Source organism: Rhinopithecus bieti, unplaced genomic scaffold (assembly GCF_001698545.2).
Source record: "Rhinopithecus bieti isolate Rb0 unplaced genomic scaffold, ASM169854v2 scaffold_13317, whole genome shotgun sequence".
Taxonomy (NCBI): Eukaryota; Metazoa; Chordata; class Mammalia; order Primates; family Cercopithecidae; genus Rhinopithecus; species Rhinopithecus bieti.
Genome location: NW_016807516.1, coordinates 682562 through 710159, shown reverse-complemented (window position 1 = coordinate 710159; position 27598 = coordinate 682562). Strand labels below are relative to the sequence as shown.

At 51.8% G+C, this 27598-nt stretch overlaps 2 protein-coding genes across 11 annotated transcripts in view; one reads left to right on the top strand and one right to left on the bottom strand.

The window, feature by feature from the left end:
* PPIL2 (peptidylprolyl isomerase like 2) overlaps positions 1-7989 on the top strand; it is a 37224-nt gene extending 29235 nt beyond the window's left edge. For 2 of the 10 annotated variants that reach the window (XM_017882546.1, XM_017882547.1), the window contains exons 16-20: positions 3393-3449; positions 4162-4234; positions 4324-4386; positions 4505-4613; positions 4960-5176. In XM_017882546.1, the coding sequence (XP_017738035.1) occupies positions 3393-3449; positions 4162-4234; positions 4324-4386; positions 4505-4613; positions 4960-5162 (505 nt within the window). In that variant the 3' untranslated portion in view covers positions 5163-5176. Of the gene's footprint in view, positions 1-3392; positions 3450-4161; positions 4235-4323; positions 4387-4504; positions 4639-4959; positions 5177-5581; positions 6090-7000 lie in introns of those variants that run through there. The other 8 variants (XM_017882555.1, XM_017882549.1, XM_017882551.1 and 5 more) reach the window with 8 other exon arrangements.
* YPEL1 (yippee like 1) overlaps positions 7627-27598 on the bottom strand; it is a 33563-nt gene continuing 13591 nt past the window's right edge. The window contains exons 2-5 of the mRNA XM_017882557.1: positions 21886-22166; positions 13877-13920; positions 13418-13526; positions 7627-11291 (exon numbers count right to left, since the gene is read on the bottom strand). Coding sequence (XP_017738046.1) covers positions 11202-11291; positions 13418-13526; positions 13877-13920; positions 21886-22002 — 360 coding nt within the window. The 5' untranslated portion in view covers positions 22003-22166 and the 3' untranslated portion in view covers positions 7627-11201. The remainder of the gene's footprint in view (positions 11292-13417; positions 13527-13876; positions 13921-21885; positions 22167-27598) is intronic.

Below are 27598 nucleotides of genomic sequence, written 5' to 3'. Positions count from 1 at the left end.
ACTACAAGCTCCGCCTCCTGGGTTCACGCCATTCTCCTGCCTCAGCCTCCCGAGTAGCTGGGACTACAGGCACCCGCCACCTCGCCCGGCTAGTTTTTTGTATTTTTTTAGTGGAGACGGAGGTTCACCGGGTTAGCCAGGATGGTCTCGATCTCCTGACCTCGTGATCCACCCATCTCGGCCTCCCAAAGTGCTGGGATTACAGGCTTGAGCCACCACGCCCGGCCTCTACAAAAAATTTTAAAAATTCGTGGGGCATGGTGGTGTGTGCCTGTAGTCCCAGCTACTTGGGAGGGTGAGGTGGGGGATCCTCTGAGCCTGGGAAGTCAAAGCTACAGTGAGCTGGGATCGCACCACTGCACTCTATCCTGGGCAGCAGTGAAACCCTGTCTGGGAAAAAAAAAAAAAAAAATTGCACTGGTGTCAGCTGTGGTGAACAGCCGGCCAAAGGCAGCTGGCAGCCGTTCGTGCCACTTCCTTGGGGCTTTCATTTCAGGGTTAACGGCACTTGTTCCCATGAAGCTGATGTTCTCTTGGCCTCTCTGTGCTCACCTTTTTTTTTTTTTCTCCTTCCTAATCACACTTTCTGTTCCTCGATCCCTTAATGGTCTTTGAAGGGTCTGTCTGTTTTCACTTCCTGTGGGATTGTTTTCACTCTCTGTCTACTTCTTCATGGTGCTTTTCCTCCTCCTTCACTTTAATCCATGTCTGCTTCTGGTAGCCGCATCTGTCATTTTGAGGGTGCACGTTCCCTCTTCACTGCTTGCTGGCGGTTGGTAGCTTCCCTTTCAGTTTCCTCTCAGCCAAGGATTGCCTAGGACTGTTGGTTATTTTCAAGTAGGTTGGGTGCATGGTTGGTTCTTGTTGTTTGGCAGGGGCCAGGATAGGGAATCATTTTATTATTTTTTATTTCTCTTTGGCTTAACCAGCCTGTGAAACTGCTGACAGATCAGTTGCCACCTTCTCTTCTTTTTTTTTTTTTTTTTTCGAGATGGAGTGTCACTCTTGTCGCCCAGGCTGGAGTGCAATGGTGGGATCTCGGCTCGCTGCAACCTCCGCCTCCCGGTTCAAGCAGTTCTCCTGGGATGACAGACGCCCACCACAATGCCCAGCTAATTTTTTGTATTTTTAGTAGAGACAGGGTTTCACCATGTTGGCCAGGCTGGTCTCCAACTCCTGACCTCAGGTGATCCACCCGTCTCAGCCTCCCAAAGTGCTGAGATTACAGGCATGTGCCACCACGCTCAGCCTTCTTTCTTTTTTTTTTTTTGAGATGGAGTCTCTCTGGTCCCCCAGGCTGGAGTGCAATGGCACGATCTTGGCTTACCGCAACCTCTGCCTCCTGGGTTCAAGCGATTCTCCTGCCTCAGCCTCCTGAGTAGCTAGGATTACAGGCACCTGCCACCACGCCCGGCTAATTTTTGTATTTTAGTAGAGATGGGGTTTCACCATGTTGGCCAGGCTGGTCTCGAACTCCTGACCTCAGGTGATCCTCCTGCCTCCCAAAGTGCTGGGATTACAGGCTTGAGCCACCGTACCCGGCCTCTTCTTATTTCTAGTAGTATTTTGTGCTTTCTTGGACAACTGTTGCCAAAGGTTTGCCTGTTTTACTGTATTCAAAGATAATTAGACTTTAATTAGTTACAGCTTTGTTTTTCCTTTCATGATTCTTGTAATTAAAGATTTTCCAGGAGGAGGCTGGGCGCGGTGGCTCGCACCTGTAATCCCAGCACTTTTGGAGGCTGAGGCAGTCGCATCACGAGGTCAGGAGATCGAGGCCATCCAGGCTAACATGGTGAAACCCCATCTCTACTAAAAATACAAAAAATTAGCCGGGCGTGGTGGCGGGCGCCTGTAGTCCCAGCTACTTGGGAGGCTGAGGCAGGAGAAGGGTGTGAACCCGGGAGGCAGAGCTTGCAGTGAGCCGAGATTGTGCCACTGCACTCCAGCCCAGGCGACAGAGCGAGACTCCGTCTCAAAAAAAGAAAAAAAAGCTGTCAGGATCAATCCCAGCACTTTGGGAGGCCAAGGCAGGTGGTGGATCACCTGAGGCCAGGAGTTTAAGACCAGCCTGGCCAACATGGTGAAACCATGTCTCTACTAAAAATACAAAAATTAGCCAGGCGTGGTGGTGGGCACCTGTAATTCCAGCTACTCGGGAGGCTGAGGCAGGAGAATCGCTTGAACCCGGGAGGCAGACGTTGCAGTGAGCCAAGATCACGCCACTGCACTGCAACCTGGCTGACAGCGAGACTCGGTCTCGAAGGGAAAAAAAAAAAAAGACTTTCAGGATGAATGAGAACGTGACAGACCCCAGCTGTGAGCGTTCAAAAAGCCCTCAGAGGGCAGAGCCAGAGAGGCTGAAAGGAAAACAGTGGAAGATACTGGGTGGGTCCCAGCACTGGCGGCATGGAGCACCCCAGGGTGGTGCAGGCAGGCACAGCCCACACACCCTGCTGGTGAGAGACACAGGACTTAACCCCTGCTGCATCGAACATGCACCCCCCCAGCCATGCAGGGACATGCTCCTGAGCCCACCGAGTCTGACCACCCGTAAGGCCACCAGACAAGTGTGCGCAGATGTCACGTCTACAGTGGGGCAGACCTCAGCTCTGACCTGCAAGCGGTTCTCTCTGGCTGATTTCTAACACAGTGAAGGAAACTAGAAGCAGAATTAAACTCAGATACGAGGAAAGTAAAAGAACCATCCCGAGGCAAGCTCCTCCTGGAAATTTTTTTTTTTTAAGACGGAGACTCACTCTGTCACCCAGGCTGGAGTGCAGTGGTGCGATCTCAGCTCACTGCAAGCTCCGCCTCCCAGGTTCACGCCATTGCCCCAGCTGTTCTTCAACTCCTGGACTCAAGCGGTCTTCCTGCCTCGGCCTGCCAAGTGCTGGGATTACAGGCGTGAGCCACTGTGCCTGGATAACCTGAGCATTTTCTTTGTCCATGTTTATGTTACTCACGTTTCTTAATCCCTTGATTCCTGTTCTGGCTTTGTTGCCTCCCTTCTCCTCAGTCCTTCGACAGGTCCCTTGATGGCACAGGGCTGGCTCTGGTTTTCCAGGTGTCGCCTTGTCCCAGCCACCTCCCACAGAGCTGCATGGCCAGGCTGGCTCTGGGCACAGGGACTCCCTGACAGGCATTGGGCAGCAGCCGGGGCAGCAGGAGGACCTCGGGACAGCTGGAGGTCCGGGGTTCCCTGGGCAGCTTCGGGGGCTGATGACCTGCCCTGGTGGGCAGCAGCAGGGAGCCACATGCACACATGCGTCCGCGGAAGCCGCAGGTTCCCAGAGCTGACTGTAGAGGGTGGGCAGCTCCTGGTGTGCTCTCAGGCAGGCCAGATGCAGAAGGTGCCATGCTCTCCCTAACCATCCAACCCTCCTCCCCAGCTTCATCACGTTTCGCTCCTGTGCCTACCTGGACAAGAAGCACACCATCTTTGGACGGTAAGGGAAGCGGCTGTGTGGAGCCTGAGGGTCAGTGGGCTAGGTGGGTTCCTTCCCCACCTGAGGCCTCCTCGCTGCCTTCTCTGTGGACCTGAGCCATGTGCCGTGCTGGCCGTCACTGCTGGGGGTTGAGGCTATGCAGAGCTGGGACGGAGGGTGCTCCCTGTGCCAGGGAAGTCTGGCTCTCCAGACCCACCGGGCTCAGGAGAAGAGGAAACTCGCCCCTGCGTGGCCTGGCCACTGCCCTGTCTCAGACCTGATGGCGTGACACTCACAAGCCTGGCCACGCCCAGCTCCCTTCACCCTCTAGTCCAGGGGTCTTTCCAGCATTGTGGGCCGCGTGGTCTCTTGACACCCACCCAACTGTGTGGAAGCAGCACGAAACAAGGTGGATGCAGGTGATGCGGTTCTGGCCAAGTGGAACTCTATTACCAAACCAGTGGGGACAGCACAAGCCACATTTGTGACTCCTGTTTTTCCTGTGGGTGGGGGAACCAAAAGAAAACCAGAAAAAAAACCCAGCTGGATATGCCCAGGGCCGTGGTCTGCTGACCCCGCCCTTGCCACTCCCTCTCATCGCCTTCCTGGCTGCTGCCCGAGGACCACCAGGCCAGCCTCGGGGCTCTCAGCCCCTCTTCCCACATGCCTTGGGGCTCAGCCGTGAGGGTGCCTTCCTTGAGCGCGTGCAGACCCGCCTGTCTCCCTGCTGCAGGGTTGTTGGGGGCTTTGACGTACTGACAGCCATGGAGAATGTGGAGAGTGACCCCAAAACTGACCACCCTAAGGTCTGTGCCCAGGGAGGTGGGGCGTGGCGGCTGGGGGCCAGGCAGGCAAGGGGAGGACCTGCCGTGCACTGAGCCCCCTCTACTGCTAGGAAGAGATCCGCATCGATGCCACTACGGTGTTCGTGGACCCCTATGAGGAGGCTGATGCCCAGGTGAGGGGCACGATGCCACCACCTAGGAGGGTCTGGGCCAGCGCACCTTCCCACCCCAAGCCTAGCATCTGTCCTGCCCAAGGTGCTGCTAGTCAGCCTCCACCCTCTCGTGCCACAGATCGCCCAGGAGCGGAAGACACAGCTCGAGGCAGCCCCGGAGACCAAAGTGAAGAGCAGCCAGCCCGAGGCAGGAAGCCAGGGCCCCCAGACCTTCCGCCAGGGCGTGGGCAAGTACATCAACCCAGCAGCCACGTGAGTGCCGCGCGGCTGGCCTCCCTGTTTCCCATGGTGTTTCCTGGGGCTGACTGAGGTCTGAGGGTCAGATCCAGAGGGGCAAGAAAGCCACGGGCACTGGTCCTGGGCGTGGGCTTGTGCTGTGGCCTCTGCAGCCGAGGGACTGCCTCTGAAGGCCTGGCCGGGGTCTCTGTGGGCGGAAGCCATCGAATTCAGGGGGACGTGGGAGCAGCAGGTGGGAGGGGTTGGGCCTATACCGGGAGGGCCGTATAGAGATACAGACAAGTCAGGAGGGGCCGAGGGAGGGCGTGGACTCCCAGCGGCTTCTTCTCTTCCCAGGAAGCGAGCGGCAGAGGAAGAGCCCTCAACCAGCGCCACTGTCCCCATGCCCAAGAAGAAGCCCAGTCGGGGTTTTGGGGACTTCAGCTCCTGGTAGCAGCAGGTTGGCCACTGTGGACTTTGGTGGGGTTGCAGGGCTGGAGGCCTGTGTCCACATCTCCATTTCCAGTCTTCCTAGCCTGCCCTCTGCTGCCATCCAATAAATGGCTTACCTGCTGCCTGCATCCCCTTTCCTGGCCCCTGGGAGCCCACAGCCTCCCCACCCCTTAACCTGTTGCCAGGGGCCTTGGCCCTGTTTCCAGGACCTGGCCCAGCCAGAGCCCACTGCTGGGACCTCAGAGCATAAGGTCTGCCCTACCCAGGCTGGCGCCCCAGGCCTCCAGTAGGCCAGGTTAGTGAGGAAGGACGGTGTCTCCACATTCTGGTTTCCTTTTTAAGACAGGGTCTTGCTCTGTTGCCCAGGCTCCAGTGCAGTGGTGTGATCCTGGCTCACTGCAGCCTCAGCCTCCTGGGCTCAAGCAATCCTCCTGCCTCAGCCTCCCAAGTAGCTGGGACTACAGGCGTGCACCACCACGCCCAGCTGTATAAGTCTGGTTTTCTTACCCTTCTGTCATCTTCTCAGGGACAGCCTATTTATACAACCAGTGTGGTTCCCTGACCAACGCCATCACCTGGGACAAGTTTTCAGACCCCAGACCTACTGAGCCTGAGCCTCTGCAGGTGGGCTTTCGGGGCTTCTGATGGCCGGTGCTGGACTGCAGCATTGACTTTCCTGCCGTACCCCACCTGGGCTCTCGGGGCCTCACTTGCCTGCTCTGGCCATGTACTACCCGGGCTTCATCTCAAGCCTGCGTGGCTTCTCTCTGCCCCTATCAGAATCTTGAGGGGACCCACACCTGGTTGAGGCCAGTGTCCCTGGCTGTGAGAACAAGCAGTCCGTCTCCCCACCCTCCTGCTGAGAACGTGGCCTTGCTGCTTTCAGGCCCGGCCATTGGGCTCCAAGACACTGCTCCTCCTGTCACTGACTGATGGCCTTGGGCCGGTTGCATCAGCATCTCCTAACGTAAAGACCCTCCCTCGACCCCATTTTCTTTTTTCTTTTTTTTTTTTTTTTTTTGAGACGGAGTCCCGCTCTGTTGCCCAGGCTGGAGTGCAGTGGCTGGATCTCAGCTCACTGCAAGCTCCGCCCCCCAGGTTTACGCCATTCTCCTGCCTCAGCCTCCCAAGTAGCTGGGACTACAGGCGCCCGCCACCTCGCACGGCCAGGTTTTGTATTTTTTAGTAGAGACGGGGTTTCACCGTATTAGCCAGGATGGTCTCCGATCTCCTGACCTCGTGATCCGCCCGTCTCGGCCTCCCAAAGTGCTGGGATTACAGGCTTGAGCCACCGCGCCTGGCCCGCGACCCCATTTTTCTATTAAGTGAGCCCTGGCTCGCTTTTNTTTTTTTGAGACGGAGTCCCGCTCTGTTGCCCAGGCTGGAGTGCAGTGGCTGGATCTCAGCTCACTGCAAGCTCCGCCCCCCAGGTTTACGCCATTCTCCTGCCTCAGCCTCCCAAGTAGCTGGGACTACAGGCGCCCGCCACCTCGCACGGCCAGGTTTTGTATTTTTTAGTAGAGACGGGGTTTCACCGTATTAGCCAGGATGGTCTCCGATCTCCTGACCTCGTGATCCGCCCGTCTCGGCCTCCCAAAGTGCTGGGATTACAGGCTTGAGCCACCGCGCCTGGCCCGCGACCCCATTTTTCTATTAAGTGAGCCCTGGCTCGCTTTTTCTTCTTTTTTCAGCCCGGGCCAGTGGTCAGTGTTCTCATGTCATGGACCCTCCTTCCCTCCTTCGCCTCTTGGGCTCCCTGTTGCCCTCAGGCCCCCCACTTCTAGTTCTTCACACTAAGCCCTAACTTAGGTCTTGTTCTTGGTTGTCTCATTTTTGTTGCCCCAAATCTTGAACCTGTCAGTTCCAGGCTGTACCTCTGCCCTTCCTTTTCTCCTCACTGATATTGAAGCCGCAGGCCCGAGCCCTTTGTCTCCCTGGATGCCAGGTGGTGCCTCATCTGCATCCCTGCCTCACCCCGTCCACTGCCACAGGCTGCCTGATGATCGCTAGAGGCATGTCTGCCCCTTGTCACCCTGCTGCACACCAGCCTCTGGTCCTTCATCATGCTAAGAACAAGAACTGCACCACGGCTGACTCCGCCTCTTCTCCAGCCTATCCCTCTGCAGCCTGTCACCCCATCTGTGACTGTTGATCAGGCCCCTGGAGTGACTTTTGATGCCCTCAATGCCTCGCACCAGGCACTGTCTTCAGCGAGGTCTGGTCTAGCCCTGGCAGGGGCTTACTTGTAAGAGGCTCAGACACCAAGCTGGGCCTGCACAGGAGGAGCGCAGTGTCCAGGGTACAGGTGTGGGGGGGAGGTGAAAACTGACCAGGAAGGGAGAAGCAGGTTTGGAGAGGACCCTGTGGCCACCCTGGCTGGCCCTGACTGTATTCTCTGGCCACATTCAAATCCCCGCAATGGTGGGGGCAGAGAAGTAGGACCAGACCGCCCTTGGCTCCAGAGCTTGAAGAACCTAAGACAGCCCTCTGCTCTCAGGGGTGCCAGAGCGAGCCTGGGCTCAGCCTTCCGCATCAGGACATGGCCTCGTCCACTGAGAGCACAATTTAAACAAACATTTGACATCAGAAGCTTTATTTGTAAACCTCACACAGATAAGGACCAAGGGCTGGCAGCGTGGCCAGAGGACAGGGGAAGTTGAAGGCCCCGTGCTTGAGCTTGGCAGTGCTGCTCCTTGCAGTGAAGCCGCCGTGGGTGACCGTCCAGCCTCACCCAGCGGCCTGCACAGTGAGGAAAGGGCTTCAGGACCGTCTGCCCCTGGGGCAGGGGATAGGCCACCAAGGACCTTGGCAAGTGAAGGTTTACATTTCTGTAGTTTGTTTTAGAGCTTAATTTGCAGGTTTTTAGCTATTAAAACCACTTGAATTTTTAACAACCTGATGAGGGCATCAGGTAAATTAAGGATTTTGGGAAGAGTCTTATTTCTGATTCTAGTATCTGACAGATGCCATCAAGAATAAGCATTAAGGTGTAAAAATACCGTGTGTGTAAAACAACGCCAAATCCCATTCCTACAGCAAATGCACTATGCCATTTATAACCCTGACAGCACCTCCCAAGGCTCTCAAGGAAGAAAGATTTGTTTTAAATAAATAGAAGTCCCAGATGATATTGTTCAGGAACTTTATGTTCAGGAATTTTAGAGGGTGGTAGACATGGTCTTGTGAATAGCACTTCCCCTGTCGCCAGCTCATGGTCTATTCATTTGGTTTAAAAATGAGCTTGCATTTTGCAGAAGCCCAACAACAACAAAAAAGTGATAAAAGTTTTGTTGGTATAAGTTACAAAAAAAAATACAAAAGTCATAAGAAAATTCATAAGACTAGTAAAAAATGTTCAATCAATGCCATCAGGAAAGACAAAAACCAAAGTGCCCAAATCGAGGGAGCAGCAAACTCGCCCCACACACAGAACAGCTCTTAAATAGAACTTGAGTGTGTCAAACCACTCGGAAGAGTTTTAGAAGATTCTTCAATGTAAGTGAAACATCTTGAGTCACTCAGGACCTGGCTGTCCTCACACCCATAGCAGGCTGGGGACGGCACAAACCCCCAACTGTTTCCCCTAGTCCCCAGGGCATCCAAGGCTGGGTTCCCACATGGGAGAGGAATGAAGACTCGAAGGGAAGGGTCAGTTTAAAATAAGTTTTCAGTGAACAACTTCTTCCGGTCGGGAAGGTGTCTCGGCCTCTTCAGAGTCTCAGACAATTGACTGAAGCCACAGGCGTTGCTAACTTCATGTGCCAGCTCGTGGGCAGAGCCTCTCCAGGCTTGAGATAAGGCAGCAAGAGCCCTGCAGCACGCGGTGACCCCTGTGCTCTGGATGGCGGCACGCGAGCTCAGGAGGTCGGGATGTGCTGGGCCAGCCTGAGCCCGTGAGGGAGACTAGCGCAGGGATAAGGCAGCTTGCAGGGCCATAGCTGGATGTACAAAAATTTCCTTCCTTTCCTAAGTGGAAGATGTGCTTTAAAGGAACTTCTGCCTTTGTCACTCCTGCTGAATTGATGCATCTCAGTGCCATGCCCACCAGGGCAGCGGCATGTCCCACATACCAAGGCTTAGGCCAAGAGATGGCACCAAAGGCATGCTCTCCGTGGGCAGTGAGCTCGAGTAGGCACAGCCCAGTGCCTGCATGGACCGTAGGTCTGGGTTTAGGAAGGGCTTAAGTCAGGGGAGGTGTGAAGCTGGACAGGTGGCCACGTTCTTACTGTCTGCCAGCTTGCACTCTTGCCCCTAGAGTAGCCTTGTCTGAAGGCAGCTTCAGAGCCACTTGCCAGGCTGAGAACTATCCAGGCTCAGTGCTCTCCTATCTGCTGCCCCTTGGCCTCCCCCAGTCTCCTGCCTGCCCTCTGTGCCCTGAGACAAGTTACTAAATGTTGAAACCAAACTTATCTGGGAATGGTTTTTGACCTCCATCCTCTGCAAAGTGGCCTAAACCCTTATGGGGTGCCCACTCCTGGTGGAGGGCAGGTGGATGGGTGGATTGTAATTCATAATAAAATATGTGGCAGAAACACAGGCCTTAGGAGATTGCACAGGCCCTTCTATCAGTTCAAGTGACATGGGACAGCACCACGCAGGGACGGGCGATGCATCTAGCAGGCTTATGCACAAAGGCTAAACCTGTCTTGTTGCTTTAACCTTTTCTGAACAAATTTTCAACATTCTGGCGAAAGTCAAGTTTTGAAGTTTTTCCTGTGGGTTCTGGCCTCTTTCATATGCAAAAATAATTCTTTTTCTTCAAGTACATCCAGGGTAGAAAATGAAATCCGACTTTTACTCGGTCCAGTGTGTTACTCTATAACAACATGGACCGGCCCCTCAGCAACTGCCTGACACCTAAGCTGCTGTCACCGCTGAGGGCACAACCCCTGGTACCAGACCCTGTGAGGCTGTCGCCTCAGTAACGGCACCTCTGCAGGCCCCTGGGACAGCCTTCTCTAAGGGCCAGCTCACCTGCTTTCTAGATAAGGAATCTACTGGCTTAAATAAACAACATGTTCCACTAGACACATTTCTCAGTTTAGAGTGTATCTAAAATGTCATCAGTGCTGGCCTCTGTTTCTGAACAGGCTAAAAACCAAAAATACCCTTAGTGTATAAGTCTGTTGACTGCCTCTGTAAGATTCTTAAATGAACACTGTACTTCAGTGGTTCATTTGAAAGAGGAATAGCCAATTTGAAGTTTTGCGAATTTTAAGAAAAAGAGTAGGGTGGAGGATGGGCTACAATACCTTTTCTCTAAAAAGGGGAATGGTGAGACTTGCTATCTAAAGAGACCCTGTCCCTATGGTCTTCAGAGACTTAGTTTGGTTCTCTTTTTTTTTGAGACGGAGTCCTGCTCTGTCGCCAGGCTGGAGTGCAGTGGCACAATCTCGGCTCACTGCAACCTCCGCCTGCTGGGTTCAAGTGATTCTCCTGCATCAGCCTCCTGAGTAGCTGGGACTACAGGCATGCGCCACCATAACCAGCTAATTTTTTTTTTTTTTTTTTTGAGACGAAGTCTCGCTCTTGTGCCCCAGGCTCGAGTGCGATGGCGCAATCTTAGCTCACTGCAACTTCCGCCTCCCAGGTTCAAGTGATTCTCCTGCCTCAGCCTCCTGAGTAGCTAAGATTACAGGCAGCCACCACCATGCCCGGCTAATTTTTGTATTTTTAGTAGAGACGGGGTTTCCCCATGTTGGCCAGGCTGGTCTAGAACCCCTGACCTCAGGTGATCCACCCGCCTCGGCCTCCCAAAGTGCTGGGATTACAGGCGTGAGCCACCGCGCCCGGCCTCAGTTTGGTTTTCAACTGAACCTTAAAAAAGCAGAGCCCAACTATATTGAAGACAGGAGAAAGGAAGGTATTAACTAGGTGGGTAAGTCATCAGTTGGTTAATTCTTTCTCTAGAACTTGAGAAGTTAGAAAAAGCGCATTGAAGATTTTCAGAAACAACCGTGTACATGAACAGGACAGATCCAAGGGGACACCTTACCCACAGAGATGGCCGAGAGTGTCAAGAGCTATGCGCAGCTAGCCTTTGAGGTCAGAGGGCAAGAAAGGCTCCCACCGGCTGCTCCTACGTTTCCATTACATTCAGTTTCTTTCACAAAACAGCATTCGAAGGAGAAGGGAAAGTTCGCACTTTACTCCCAGCCATTGTCTTTGATCATGTGAGCAAGCTCAATGATGAATTTTCCTTCCTTATATTTCTGACTGCTCTCAAATGCGTGCTCCTTGAAAAAGAAAAGGGAGATGAAGGTTTCAGGACAGAAGGTTTCACTTTTCAATTCCATCACTCTTTTGGCAACCCCCCCCCCCACCACCAAGTCTATACTATTAACTATACCCAGGTGTTCCCTGAGCTGTGCACTCACCCAGCGCTGAGGGGTCTGTTCCAGGTGAGTCCACTGAGGCAGTGCAGGTTTACTTTACATTTGTTGTTGAAAGTTTTTCATGTGCTTGCTTCAGCAGCACATACACTAAAAGGTTTTTCATTTGCTTGTTTTGAGATAGGGTCTCACTCTGTCGCCCAGGCTGGAATGCAGTGGTGTGGTCATAGCTCCCTGCAGCCTTGACCTCCGGGGCTCAAGTGATCCTTCCACCTCAGGCTCCCAAAGTGCTGGGATTACTTGTGGGACAGTGTGAATGCAGATCTGTTTATTGAAAATTTACGTGTGGGGCGATTTAAGAGGCTTGAAGAGATGCAAAAGACTACACTCCAGGAATTCTGTGCATAACTAGAGTGAAGGCAAATACAGGGAGAGTGACGGAGGCTGGCACAGTGGTGCACATCTGTAATCCCAGCACTTTGGGAGGCCAAGGCAGGAGGATGACTTGAGTCCAGGAGTTCGAGACAAGCCTACGCAACAAAAACTTAGCTGGGTGTGGTGTGCCTATAGTCCCAGCTACTTGGGAGGTTGAGGTGGGAGGACCGCTTCAACCCAGAAGGTCGAAGCTGCAATGAGCTGAGATCGAGCAAGACCCTGTCTAAAAACAAAACAACAACAAAAAAACAGGATATCTGGAGAAGGCCCTGCATGGGGAGGAGTTAACATCTCTCCCATAGACACATCCTCATCATTTTGTTTTGCTGAGTGTGTGGCCTGGTGCTAGGGACACAGAAGACCAAGATGAGATCCTGCCTACCCAAGCGGCAGCCCCAGGTGTGGCAGACACAGGAAGGACTGTGCCAGCAGGAAGCAGCGAGTGCAGCTGTAGAGGGGAATGCAGTGTGGTGGCCATGCAGGGAAGGCAGGGGTTTCTGGAAGTGGGGCCCACAGAGGGGTAAGGGGCTGACTGACCAGGGGGAAGGGCTGGGGATGTGTGCCAGTCTTGTGGAGCCCTTTTCCACCGTGTGAACTGTAGCCTTCCAAAGCTCACAAGGAATCTGGGAGACCAGAGATGATCAGGAATTCAGGAAAGAGGGAGAGCAGGTGGCCTGGACCCGGCGAACACCAGAGCCTGAATGGGAAAGCCTTCTTCAAAAAAGGCAGGCAGGCTGGGTGCGGTGGCTCAGGCCTGTAATCCCAGCACTTTGGGAGGCTGAGATGGGTGGATCACTTGAGGTCAGGAGTTTAAGACCATCTCAAAAACAAAAACCAGCCAGGAAAGGCATGGGAGCACCCACCAGATGGCAGATGGCCAGGGAGTCAAAACCATGGAATCTGAGGTGGCCTGGGGGAGGGGAGGACTCGGCCACAAAGGTCGGCCAGAGAGAGTGGAGCCTGGAAGAGAGACCTCAGGGCAGTATGGAGGAGGGAAGCGGGGCAAGAGGGTGCAGGGCCTGAGGGCCCCAGGTTTGTTGGCTTTGGAGGCCAGATCAGCCACGTGGTAGAGAGAGAAGGGAACTAGAGGTGAAGGCTGGAGAGAAGGTGGGGACTGCGACCTTCAAATCAAGGTCTCCGGGGAAGAGGGATCTGGGTGGCTGCTCATGGGCAGCTCTCTGACTCTCACTCCAGCAGGTCTGGCGCTGAGGGGTCTTCCAGGCTTGTCCCTGACGGTGGGCACAGCCTCCCGCAGTTCCCCACAGCCCTCTCAGCCACCTCCCACACCCAGGCTCTGCTCAGGGGCGGAGGGCAGGCTGGGTGCAGACAGCCTGGCTTAGGAAGAAATGGGCCTGAACATGAGTTTTTGTTTTTTGTTTTGGGTCGGGGCCTCACTGTCACCCAGGCTGGAGGGCAGTGGTGAGGTCACGCCTCACTGGAGCCTGGACTGCCTGCCTCAGCTGAGGAGCTGGGGTTTCTGAAAGCGCTGTGACCGGTACCAGGGGCCACACTGCAGGGGGAGGTATGGGTCAGTGGCAACTTAGTGGCACATCCCCTTGTGGCACGAGCATCCCTTAGAAACCGGCAGCACTCACGTATTTCCACCCGAGTGTGGTCTTGCAGTTCTCGCAGTAGATGTCGGCGACTGCATGCAGCCCGGTGAGAAGGACCCTCTCCTCTGCGGGGCCGCAGCCCACGTTCACCCTGAGGGGAAAGAGGGGCCACCGTGCTGCAGGCCTGGCTCACCCCTGACCAGGCCCTGCCCCTCAGCGGGCCCCACCCCATTCCCCTAAGAGTTCCCCCAAAACAGGGAACCTCCCAGGAGCAGCATCCTGCCTCTCCCCACTCCCTGCCTGCCCCCACCATCGATGGGGAAGATCAGTGATGGGACAGGCTAGGGGCAAGATCCTTAGTGCGTTTCAGAAACTCCCAGGCGGGGGATGGTGGGTTCTTTCAGGACCCCTAACCAGGTGATTCTACACAGGGCGCTGTGTAGGTACCATCCAGGCCATCCCGGGGCCCACGCCGCCCCCAGGCTGAACCAGGGTACTCACACGGAATTGAAGAGGTAGGCGCGTCCCTGGCTCCCCTGAAAGGACTGAAAGAAGAAGGTCCCGTGAGATGGGCTGCGAGTACTTTCTGGAACAAAGCGGTGCTGCCCAGAGCCAGGGGAGCCCAGCCCCGCAGCCAAAGTTCTGTTAGCTGCACCCGGACGGGTCACCAGGAGCAGACACTGGCGTCCCCCCTCCAGAACTCCACTTCTACTAACAACAGCCACTTAACGGAGCTGCAAGCTGTTTTTCAGTGTAGACGGTCAGGAAGTGGCTGATTCTGCTGCATCAACATTCTGCAAGTGACTATTATTGGAAATCATGGCAAAATCAGTTTTTAAATGATGAGCTTCATATGTCTGGATAACTCTACCTGATTAGAAGAGTTCTGAGAGGGGATCACGAATGATTTTCTCTACCTGAAAACCCACAGATCCTCAAAATGCTCTCCTTGCCGCCTCTTCTGCAGCAGTTCAGATGCGCTCACTGTCAGATATTAGGTGCAGGGGGAAGTGTCCATACTTTCCCACTGAAACGTTTTAAAAGTCACAGCATGACTGAGTACGGTGGCTCACGCCTGTAACGCCAGCACTTTGGAAGGCTGAGGCGGGCAGATCACCTGAGGTCAGGAGTTTGAGACCAGCCTGGCCAACATGGTGAAATCCCACCTCTACTAAAAATACAAAAGTTAGCTGAGCGTGGTGGCGGGCGCCAGTAACCCCAGCTACTTGGGTGGCTAAGACAGGAGAATCACTTGGACCTGGGAGGTGTAGGCTGCAGTGAGCCAAGATTGCGCCACTGCACTCCAGCCTGGGCAACAAGAGTGAAACTCTGTCTCAAAAAAAAAAAAAAGTCACAGCACAAGATGGCCTCTCACTTGGAGAAAAGGCTCTTCCAGTGACATCTATCTCACCAGGAAACACCACGCGCTGAGAAACCGCTCACGGCACATTCACGTGTTCTAAGATGGCCAAGCGTGAAAGAGTCACAATAGGGCGTCTGCACCCCCGACCCACTCGGCCACTCTCCACGACCTTTGACCTCACGGGACAAGTGGGAACGCCTGCTCCAGTGCCAGCCTCAAGTCTCGATCGACCTCAAACATAATCAAAGAAATGCAAACCACATCAAAAATTTTGGGGGGAGTTGGGGTTTTTTTGAAATGGAGTCTCACTTTGTCACTCAGGCTGGAGTGCAGTGACACCACCTGGACTCACTGTAGCCTCTGCCTCCAGGGTTCAAGCAATTCTCCTGCCTGAGCCTCTCCAGTAGCTAGGACTACAGGCACACACCACTAGGCCCAGCTAATTTTTGCATTTTTAGAGATAGGATATTTTAGAGATAGGGTTTCGCCATGTTGGCCAGGCTGGTCTTGAACTCCTGGCCTGAAGTAATCCGCCCACTTCGGCCTCCCAAAGTGTTGAGATTGCAGGTGTGAGCCAACGTGCCTGGCTTATATTACAGTTTATAATGGAGGCTGTCATTTAAAAATGTCTTAGGTCAGCTGGTAAGAGATGCTCACTCAATACCACTCCCACAAGGAAACTGCATATGTCATACATGATGTACACTGTCAGATTTTCATATCTAAATTTCACTGGAAAGAAAACAAGAAAGCAACATTTCTGTATAAAACAAAGATGGTTTTGTATTGGCAGGCGTGAACCACTGTGCCCAGCCCTTTTTGGGGGTTTTTGGTCTAACAAAGGCAAAAGGCTATGAGGAATGTGACTGAAACACGATTTGACAATATTGAACTGGAAAAGGCACATAGTATAGGAGCCAGCAGTCCCACTTCTAAGAATTTACTGTAAATAACAAACCAGCTTGAGTATATAAGGAAATGTAACAAGAATGGTCACAGGTTATAGTGTTCATAATTAGGAAAACAAATAACAACAACAAAAACGGGCTGAGGCAGGAGGACTGCTTGAGCTCAGGAGTTCAGAGAGCCATGATTTCACCACTGCACTCCAGCCTGGGGGACAGAGCAAGAAACTGCCTCTAAAAATATAAATGGGCCGGGCGTGGTGGCGCATGCCTGTAATTCCAGCACTTTGGGAACCCAAGGTGGGTGGATCACCTGAGGTCAGGATTTCAAGACCAGCCTGGCCAACATGGAGAAAACCTGTCTCTAATAAAAATACAAAAATTAGCTGGGCATGGTGGAGGGTGCCTGTATTCCCAGCCACTCAGGAGGCTGAGGCAGGAGAATCACTTGAACCTGGGAGGTGGAGGTTGCAGTGAGCTGAGATCGTGCCATTGCGCTCCAGCCCAGGCGACAAGAGTGAAACTCTGCCTCAAAAAATTTTTTAAAAAAGGCTGGGCACGGTGGTTCATGCCTGTGTAATTCCAGCACTTTGCAAGGCTGAGGCAGGCGAATCACAAGTTCAGGAGTTCAAGACCAGCCTAGCCAACGTGGTGAAACCCCGTCTCTACTAAAAATACAAAAATTAGCTGGGGCCGGGCACAGTGGCTCAAGCCTGTAATCCCAGCATTTTGGGAGGCCGAGACGGGCGGATCACGAGGTCAGGAGATCGAGACCATCCTAGCTAACACAGTAAAACCCCGTCTCTACTAAAAAATACAAAAAACTAGCCGGCGTGGTGGCGGGCACCTGTAGTCCCAGCTACTTGGGAGGCTGAGGCAGGAGAATGGCGTAAACCTGGGAGGCAGAGCTTGCAGTGAGCTGAGATCTGGCCACTGCACTCCAGCCTGGGCAACNAGGAGTTCAAGACCAGCCTAGCCAACGTGGTGAAACCCCGTCTCTACTAAAAATACAAAAATTAGCTGGGGCCGGGCACGGTGGCTCAAGCCTGTAATCCCAGCACTTTGGGAGGCCGAGACGGGCGGATCACGAGGTCAGGAGATCGAGACCATCCTAGCTAACACAGTAAAACCCCGTCTCTGCTAAAAAATACAAAAAACTAGCCGGCGTGGTGGCGGGCACCTGTAGTCCCAGCTACTTGGGAGGCTGAGGCAGGAGAATGGCGTGAACCTGGGAGGCGGAGCTTGCAGTGAGCTGAGATTGGCCACTGCACTCCAGCCTGGGTGATTGAGCGAGACTCCCTCAAAAAAAAAAGAAAAAAAAAAAAATTAGCTGGGCATGGTGGTGCATGCCTGTAATCCCAGCTACTCGGGAGGCTGAGGCAGGAGAATTGCTTGAACCAGGACCCGGGAGGTGGATGTTGCAGTGAGCTGAGATTGCACCACTATACTCCAGACTGGGCTACAGAGCGAGGCTCCGTCTCACAAAAACAAAACAAAACAAAAAAAGCCTTAACCAGGAAGTCAGGTACTCATCCATAAGTGAGTAAGCAACTGCATCCACATATGGGCCTCATGCAGGGGATGGGAAGGTAGGAGCAGATATGGAAAAACAGTCATAGGCTAGGCACTATGGCTGTAATTACAGCACTTTTGAGAGGCCAGGGCAGGTAGATCACCTGAGGTCAGGAGTTCAAGACCAGCCCAGGCAACACGGCAAAACCCTGTCCCTACAAAAAGTACAAAAATTAGCAGGGCATGCTATCTGTGAGCCTGAAGTCCCAGCTACTTGGGAGGCTGAGGCAGGAAAATCACTTGAGCATGGGATGTGGAGGTTGCAGTGAGCTGAGATTTTGCCACTGCACTCCAGCGTGGGTGACAGGAGAAGCCCTGTCTAAAAAAAAAAGAAAGAAAGAAAGAAAGAAAAAAATAGTCATAAAATATTAAGTGAGGAAAAGTTTAGCTGTAAAGTGAGTGTCACTTGAGCCCTTTATTTAAAATGAAATTGGATCACGAGGTCAGGAGATCGAGACCATCCTGGCTAACACAGTGAAACCCCGTCTCTACTAAAAATACAAAAAATTAGCCGGGCATGGTGGCGGGCGCCTGTAGTCCCAGCTACTCAGGAGGCTGAGGCAGGAGAATGGCCTGCACCCGGGAGGCAGAGCTTGCAGTGATCCAAGATTGTGCCACCATTCCAGCCTGGGTGACAGAGCAAGACTCTATCTCAAAAAAAAAAAAAAAAAAAATTAATAATAATAATAAAGTGAAAAATGTTTCCATTAAAACAAAATAAAGACAACAGATGCCAAACTACTAACAGTGACATCTCCAAGGAATGGAGCAGGACAAGGCAGGAGGATGAAGCAAGTCTCCTTGTTTACACATACACATTATTTTAATGTGATTATGAGCAATATTATATAATTTTAAAAAAATGAAAAGGGCCTGGCATGATGCCTCATGCCTGTAATCCCAGCACTTTGGTAGGCCGAGGTGGGAGGATCACTTGAGGCCAGGAGTTCGAGACCAGCCTGGACAACATGGTGAAACCCCATCTCTACTAAAAATACAAAAAATTAGCTGGGTGTGGTGGCAGACACCTGTAATCTGAGCTACTTGGGAGGCTGAGGCAGGAGACTCGCTTGAACCTGGGAGACAGAGGTTGCAGTGAGTGGAGATGGCGCCACTGCACTCCAGCCTGGGCGACAAAGCAAGGCTCCGTCTCAAACAACAGCAACAAAGCGGAGCCCCCAGCTGTCCCTGGTAGACATCCTTCCTGAGCATGAAACAAACCTGTGTTTTAAGCTGCTGAGATCTGGGGAGGCTCTTTTTCCTCAGCATTCAGGCTTAAAAATGAGTATTCCCTTAAGTGGCGTTCTAGGATTAGGAACATTGTTCTATGTTCAGTTTGTTTTCTTTTTTTTTTTTTTTTTTTTTTTTTTTGAGACGGAGTCTTGCTCTGTCGCCCAGGCTGGAGTGCAGTGGCCGGATCTCAGCTCACTGCAAGCTCTGCCTCCCTGGTTCACGCCATTCTCCTGCCTCAGCCTACTGAGTAGCTGGGACTACAGGCGCCCGACACCTCGCCCGGCTAATTTTTTTGTATTTTTAGTAGAGACGGGGTTTCACCGTGTTAGCCAGGATGGTCTCGATCTCCTGACCTCGCGATCCGTGCACCTCGGCCTCCCAAAGTGCTGGGATTACAGGCGTGAGCCACCGCGCCCGGCCCATGTTCAGTTTAATAATCATCTTATAGACTCTTCCCACATCCTCATCAGTCTTCAATTTTCTGGACTGAATTTCCTAATTCTCACCTACTCTGAAAGTCCTTACTTTTAAATAGGGTTTGGCTCAGAGACAAGAGCAGCTCTGTGATTCAGACTCAGAGCTGTCTTATCAGAGTTAGGGCCAGCAAACTCCTTCTGTAAATTAGAGCCAGGAGAGAAGTAGTTTAGGCTTTGGGGGACATATGGTCCTTGTTCTAATTACTCTGTAAACAGATGAGCACAGCTGTGATCTATGAAAACCTTGCATAAGCAGGTGGTATGGCAGATTTGGACCACAGATCAGAGTTTGCTAACTAGATGGAGCTTTCTAGTAACTAGAGCTGCCTACAGCAGCAACAGGCTCCCTGGAGCCAGGGGATCCCTTGTTAGTGACAAACACAAACTTAGAGGCTGTGGAGGCAGTGCCTGTCGCCTCGCAGGTGCTGGAGCCTGTTCTGTGGGGCAGGTGTTCTCTGTGGTCTCAGTAAATCCTCATCAGAATCACCACGGAAGGGAGAAGAACTCACTCTTGTCGTCATCTTGCCACCTCGCCCTGCCCATCTGCCACCTCGCCCGGCCCATCTGCCACCTCACCCTGCCCATCACCCACAGAGGCACGAGGTCCGATCCTTTCTGGCAGTCTGTGTGCTCAGGGAGCTTAGTTCTTGGCACTTTTTTCATCCTGAAATGCTCATTTGGCACCGACTTCTGAGCAGGCTTCTGCTTTTTTTTTTTTTTTTTGAGACAGAGTCTCACTCTCAGTCACCCAGGCTGGAGTGTACTGGTGTGATCTCAGCTCACTGCAACCTCTGCCTCCCGCGTTCAAGCAATTCTCATGTCTCAGTCTCCTCAATAGCTGGGATTACAGGTGTGTGCCACCATGCCCAGCTAATTTTTTTGTATTTTTAATAGAGACAGTGTTTCACCATGTTAGCCATGCTGGTCTTAAACTCCTGACCTCAAGTGATCCACCCACCTTGGCCTTCCAAAGTGCTGGGATTAGAGGTGTAAGCCACCGTGCCCAGCCAGCCTTCTGCTCTTGATACAATTTTTTTTTTTTTTCTTTTTTAGACAGAGTTTCACTCTTGTTGCCCAGGCTGGAGTGCATTGGTGCAATCTCGGCTCACCGCAATGTCCGCCTCCCGGGTTCAAATGATTCTCCTGCCTCAGCCTCCCAAGTAGGTGGGATTACAGGCATGTGCCACTACACCCAGCTAATTTTGTTTTTTTTTTTTTTTGAGATGGAGTCTCACTCTGTCACTCAGGCTGGAGTGCAGTGGCACTAATCTCGGCTCGCTGCAACCTCTGCCTCCCGGGTTCACGCCATTCTCCTGCCTCAGCCTCCCAAGTAGCTGGGACTACAGGCACCCGCCACCACGCCTGGCAAATTTTTTGTATTTTTAGTGGAGATGGGGTTTCACTGTGTTAGCCAGGATGGTATGGATCTCCTGACCTCGTGATCTGCCCGCCTCGGCCTCCCAAAGTGCTGGGATTACAGGCGTGAGCTACCGTACCCAGCTGATACAATTTTTAAAACAGCTCAGTGATGACCTCCAGGCTCTTCAGCAGAAGTATCTCAAATTCCTTTTGACCATGTAGCAATGAACACACCTGGCATGCTTCCAAAACAAAACCATGCTTGGGGCTGGACACTGACCACCTGCTCAGTGCTCAGGTCACCTGCTTAGGTCATGGCCAACACATAGGCGTCACGGGGCTCCACAAGGCCACAAGCTTCACTGCCCCTACCTGGGGGCCCAGAGCAGCTCCGCCTCTTGTTACCTCATGTCATTTTACACACTGAGCCTACCTCGGAAAACACTGAGGAAATGGGGTGCCTGGCTCCTTCCACTTCTCACCTCACACTTCCCAGTGCACACAGGAGCCCCAGAGGCAATGAGAGAGCAGAAACTCTGCCTCATTCAACAGTTTCTATCTCAGATGATGAAATGAGGAGCCTCTCACTATTACCTAGTGAAAATACAAGCAGGTAAATGTTCTTCTCATTGAGTTAAACAGGAAACCTAAGAGATTCCTGGCTGGGCGTGGTGGCTCACACCGATGATCCCAGCACTTTGGGAGGCCAAGGCAGGAGGATCACTTGGGGCCAGGAGTACAAGACCAGCCTGGGCAACATGGTAAAACCCTGTCTCTACAAAATAAATAAATAAATAAATAAATAAATAAAATACCTATTAAAGAAGAAAAGATTCCTGAAAGGCAAAACTTCCTGACAAACTTTGTTTCCAAAGTGGTCATGACCTGAGGATGGGGGGAGGTCACGACCTGTGAGGCTGGGGGGAGGTCATGACCTGAGGATGTGGGGAGAACACTGTCATTCCCTGAGTGAGCATCAGCTCTTCCGTGATGTGTGGCCTGTTTAAACGTTCACAACTGGTTGATGATAAATGCCACGCACTGCTAATAAGGAGCTCAGCACAGTAAGGAGGGGCCGGGGGATCTTATTTACATCTTCAAGGCTGCTCACGGGTCCTGTGCACAGAGACCAGCCAGAGCTTCACCCAGGGCTCCTACAGACCCTGCAAATGCAGCCACATCCTCTGGGGCATTTTCCTGAGCAACCCCTTTCCTTCTTAACCATACTGAGTTTTTAAAATTTCTTAATACCCTTACTATTAAACTATTTCCACAGATTTTTCTAGACTTCTTTTGCTCATTCAGTCCTCTCTGGTTTTCTGCTCTGAGAAACAAGTGATTCACCTTGCCGCTCGTGATTCTGGCAGTCCCAGCTGCCTGGCCCTGGAAACCCACCCACCGTGCCAGGATCACATCTGAGATCGTGGCATAGCCACAGTTAAGCATGCACAAAATGCTCACCAACACTGCCTAGAAGGCTCTAGGCTTTCAGGACACAGCACACTCAGGAAGTCATGTGATGCTTAAATATTCTTCCACTAAGTAGGTACCACAACGACAAATAATCATTGTGCTATCAATTTTTTGGCATAAGCCACTTGCCTTGGAGATGAGCTCATCATGATTGGCCAGGTGTGCTCTGCAGTGGATGCAGCTGTACGTTCGGTGACAATTCGGCAAATACGCTTGGAAAGTTTTGGACTTTGTCATTTTCACCATCTCTCCTGGGCACTCCTCACTCAGCTCAGGGCTGGTTCTGGAAGAACCGCGGCTCTGCTGGCCTCTCTGACAAAAGAAACACTGGAAAATGCACGCAAGAGCCGTCGTTGTCCAGGAGGGCGTGTGGCACTGTCCACACAGCTGGGACGAGAGAAAAATGTAACCTGTCAACCAATCAGACAAAGTGGTGGGTTACAGAGAGAACACGTGTGTGAAGGAGGCACGTATGGGATTCATATATTGTGAAGCAAACACGCAGGGGGCGGGGGCGGCAGGACTGGAAGTTAAAGATCTTTTTTTTTTTTTTTTTTTGAGATGGAGGCTCGCTCTACTGTGCAGGCTGGAGCGCAGTTGCGCAATCTCAGGTCACTGCAACCTCCTCCTCCTGGGTTCAAGCGATTATCCTGCCTCAGCCTCGGAATAGCTGGGATTACAGGAATACGCCACCACGCCCGGCCTCCCAAAGTGCTGGGATTACAAGCGCCCCTGCGTCTACCAAGATCCAACTCTTTAGTACCAATTGTAGACAAAATGAGCACTGAGTCCATGCCACTGCTTAACCACTTTACATTTAGTTGGAAGTGAAAAAGTGAACTCCTTTTACATGCAAATAATTTGAGAAAAACATTGATTCAAATTCTTCTTATACCAGGTTTGGCTTTGGGAAACATGAAAGAAGAGGCGGAACCAAGACTTCTAGTGAGCGGGCCCAGTGGCAGGGCTGGATGCACCCCACCCCGAACCCGGGAACTCACCATGCAGGGCACTAGGACACTGAGGAATGTGAGGGATGGGTCCAGTATTATTTAATCTTTAAGAAATTCCAGTCCTGAAATAAACCCTCATGTATGGTCAAATGATCTTCAACAAGGGTGTCAAGACCATTCAATGGGGAAAGGACAGTCTTTCAACAAATGGTGTCACAACAACTGGATGTCCGCCTGCAAAAATATAAAGCTGGACTCCTACCTAACACCGTATACAAATTAACTCAAAATAAAACACCTAAATGTGAGAGCTAAGACTATAAAACTCTTAGAAGGAAACACAGGGGAAAAGCTTCATGACACTGGATTTGGCAATGATCTCTTGGATGCGATACCAAAAGCAGGGGCAGCAAAAGAAAAATAGACACATTAGACTTCGTGAAAATGTACAACTTTTGACTCGATGCAGTGCTCACACCTGTGGTCCCAGCACTTTGGGAGGCTGAGGTGGGTGGACCACTTGAGCCCAGGAGCTCAAAACCAGCCTGGGTAACAAAGAAATACCTCATCTCAACTAAAAATACACAAAATTAGCTGGGTGTGGTCCCTGTGCCTGTGGTCCCAGCTACTTGGGACAGCTGAGGTGGGAGGATGGCTTGAGCCTGGGAAGTTGAGGCTGAAATGAGTTGAGATCGTCCAACTGCACTCCAGCCTGAGCGACAGAGCGAAACCCTGTCTCTAAACAAATAAATAAAAACTTTTATGCTTCAAAGGATACTATCAACAGAGGCAACCCAGAGAATGAGGGAAAATATTTTAAAATCATATACCTGATAAGGTATTAATATCTAGAACACATATATTCTATTTTCTCTCTATACATATTCTCTATATATCTATATTCTCTATCCTAGTTATTGGAATATGTCAAAAAACAAAAAACAAAAAAAACTCCTAGAACTCAGCAAAACAAACAAACTGGTTAAAAAAATGGATAAAGGGCCAGGCATGGGCCGGGCACGGTGGCTCACGCCCGTAATCCCAGCACTTTGGGAGGCCAAGGCGGGTGGATCACAAGGTCAGGAGATCGAGACCATCCTGGCTAACACGGTGAAACCCTGTCTCTACTAAAAATACAAAAAATTAGCCAGGCATGGTGGCAGACGCCTGTAGTCCCAGCTACTCGGGAGGCTGAGGCAGGAGAATTGCAGTGAGCCGAGATCGCACTATTGCACTCCAGCCCGGGCAACAGAGCGAGACTCTGTCTCAAAAAAAAAAAAAAAAAAAAAAAAAAAGAAACAGGTCCGGGCATCGTGGCTCATACCTGTAATCCCAGCACTTTGGGAGGCTGAGGCAGGTGGATCACCTGAAGTCAGGAGTTGGAGACCACCCTGGTCAACATGGCAAAACCCCATCTCTGCTAAAAATACAAAAATTGACCGGGAGTGGTGGCAGGAGCCTGTAATCCCAGCTACTCGGGAGGCTGAGGCAGGAGAATCGCTTGAACCCAGGAGGCCGAGGTTGCAGTGAGCTGAGATCACATCATTTGCACTTCACCCTGGGCAACAGAGTGAGACTCCATCTCAAAAAAAAAAAAAAAAAAGGAAATGGATAAAGGATGTATATATCTATATTCTCTATATATTCTAGTTATTAGAATATGTTAAAAAACAACTCAGCAAAAAGAAACAAAATCGGATTTAAAAATGGACAAAGGACCTATTATCTATATTCATAGTTATTAGAATGTATTTAAGAAACTCCTACAACTCAACAAAACAACCCCAATCTGATTAAAAACGGACAAAGGACTTATGTAAACATTTCTCCGAAGAAGATATACAAATGGCCTACAAGCACGTGAAAAGATGCTCCATGAATGGCGTGAACCCGGGAGGCGGAGCTTGCAGTGAGTGGAGATCGCGCCATCGCACTCCAGCCTGGGCGACAGAGCGAGACTCCGTCTCAAAGAAAAAAAAAAAAAAAAGATGCTCCATGTCACTGATCCTGAGGGAGGCAGATGAGGACACGCTGAGACACCACCGCACACCCTCTAGGACAGCTACTATCAACACACACGGAAGATAAGCGTTGGTGAGGATGTGGAGGAATCGGAACCTCCTGCATTGCGGGTAAAAATGTAAAATGCTGGAGGCACTATGGGAAACAGTATGGTAATTCCTCAAAAAATGCAACACAGAATTACCATGGGCTCCAGCAATTCCACTGCTGGGTATAAATCCACAACAACTGAAAACAGGGTCTCAAAGCGACATCCGCACACCCACGCTCACAGCAGCATTATCCACAACAGCCACCGGGGGAGCAGCAGTGTCCCTCCACAAACGGGCATCCTCAAAATCAAAATGCGGCGTCTGCATACAATGGAATTGTTATCCAGCCTTTAAAAAGAAGGGACTCCTGGCCGGGCACGGTGGCTCAAGCCTGTAATCCCAGCACTTTGGGAGGCCGAGACGGGCGGATCACGAGGTCAGGAGATCGAGACCATCCTGGCTAACACGGTGAAACCCCGTCTCTACTAAAAATACAAAAATCTAGCTAGGCGTGGTGGCGGACGCCTGTAGTCCCAGCTACTCGGGATAGCCAGGCGTGGTGGCGGGCGCCTGTAGTCCCAGCTACTTGGGAGGCTGAGGCAGGAGAATGGCGTGAACCCAGGAGGCGGAGCTTGCAGTGAGCTGAGATCCGGCCACTGCACTCCAGCCTGGGCGACACAGAGAGACTCTGTCTCAAAAAAAAAAAAGGGACTCCTGCCATAGCTACAACATGGAGGAACCCTGAGGACACTATGCTCAGCGAAGTAAGCCAGTCACAAAAGACAAATATTGTATGAGGTCCGTAGAGTAGTGGGACTCAGAGACAGAAAGAGCTGCCCGGGGCAGGGGAGTCCCCGCTTCATGGGTGCCATGTTTCAGTTTTGCAACATGAAGAGTTCCTGGAGGTTGGAGGGTGGTGATGGCTGTATAAAAATGTGAATATATTTAATGTCACTGAACTGTATACTTAGAAATGGTTAAGACGGTAAGAGTTAAGTGTACTGACCACAATTATTTTAAAGAAGAGTGTATCGTTTTTACATTTCTAAGGTCTCATTAACAAAAGAAGGTAAGTCCATGACTGATGCTGTCATCATTGGCACCAGGGACGTGCGCCGAGTTTTCCCGGTGGCACCACCCCAGGTCGGCCCGTGACAGGGGGCCTGCAGAGAGTCAGGCACACTGGATTTTCTTTCAGGCCCAACAGAAGAGCAAGGGTTTCCCCAAATTCAAGAGCACAGGTCTGGGAAGAAGAGTCAAGCACTAGCAGTGTCCTTGCACCTGCTCCTCCTGAAATGCACCCCTCACACCCCCACCCCATGCGACCTCTGCTCTGGCGGCAGCCTGTCCTGTACCCTTCTGTGGGACGATACACAGGACGGCATCCACCCCCCAACCTGCGCAGGCACACCTGCATTAGAAGGTTTGAAGATGTGCATGGGCACAATGCAGTGTGTCTAACTGTGTGAACAGAAGACACAAATGGCCTGTGGCTGCCACTCAGGATGGAACTAGGACCCGGTCCCCACGGTACTGCTGTGCCCTTCCTCGGTGCCCCGGCCTGAGACGCTGCCTAACTTGGACTTGGTGCTTCTTGGTCTTTGCTTGTCCGGATGGCTGTGCCCCGTATGTGGCCCTGAGCCACAGTGCTGCGTGTTCCGTGTTTTGAACTTGAAACCAACAATTCTGAGACTTCTCTGCTGATGTGCAGCCAAGTCTGCCTCTGTCCCCTTGTGCAGCTGGGCCCCCTTCACCTGGTGTCCCGTCAGATACACCGCATGCAGCCACGGATGGGGTGTGGATGTGTACTGGCTCGCAGGCTGGCTACTAAATGGTGCTGCTGTCGCTGTCACCCTCTCCTGAGCCGCTCAGGCAGGTGTTTCATTGCAATAACCCCAGGAGCAGATGCCCGTGCACCTAGCAGTGACCTCCCAAGTGCTAGTGACAAGGTCATCCTGCCAGCAACGAACAAGAGTCCCTGCTGATCTTTATCCTGCCAACTCGACATGGTCAAATTGTAACATTTCTGCTGCCTGGCAGGTATAAGGCAGCAGCATCTCATTGTGGCTTTAATTTGCTTCAACCTGATCATACAGGTGGGCACCTTTTACGGTTCCTCCTTTTCAAATCTTTGTCACATTTTCTATTAGCTGCTGGTCCTTTCCTTATTGATTTGTAGAAGTGATAGATTCTGAAAACCAAAGCATGCATTAAGCCATATGGGTCGTGGAATTATAAGCATTACTGGAATGTGGCCATGACTGTGCCTGTGATGGAAACTTCAGGAAACTATAGTATAATGGATATACATATAGTCTACAGATAGATAAAATGGATATGCCATACATACACACACACACACACATATGTGTGGATTATGTATGTACATGTGCATTAATGGGTTTCAAGTTCTCTAAAATAAAAAGTGTAGGCCGGGCGCAGTGGCTCAAGCCTGTAATCCCAGCACTTTGGGAGGCCAAGGCAGGCGGATCACGAGGTCAGGGGTTCGAGACCATCCTGGCCAATATGGTAAAATCCCTGTCTCTATTAAAAATTCAAAATGAGGCCGGGCGCGGTGGCTCAAGCCTGTAATCCCACCACTTTGGGAGGCCGAGACGGGCGGATCACGAGGTCAGGAGATCGAGACCATCCTGGCTAATACGGTGAAACCCCGTCTCTACTAAAAAATACAAAAAACTAGCCGGGCGACGAGGCGGGCGCCTGTAGTCCCAGCTACTCGGGAGGCTGAGACAGGAGAATGGCGTGAACCCGGGAGGCGGAGCTTGCAGTGAGCTGAGAGCCGGCCACTGCACTCCAGCCTGGGCGGCAGAGCAA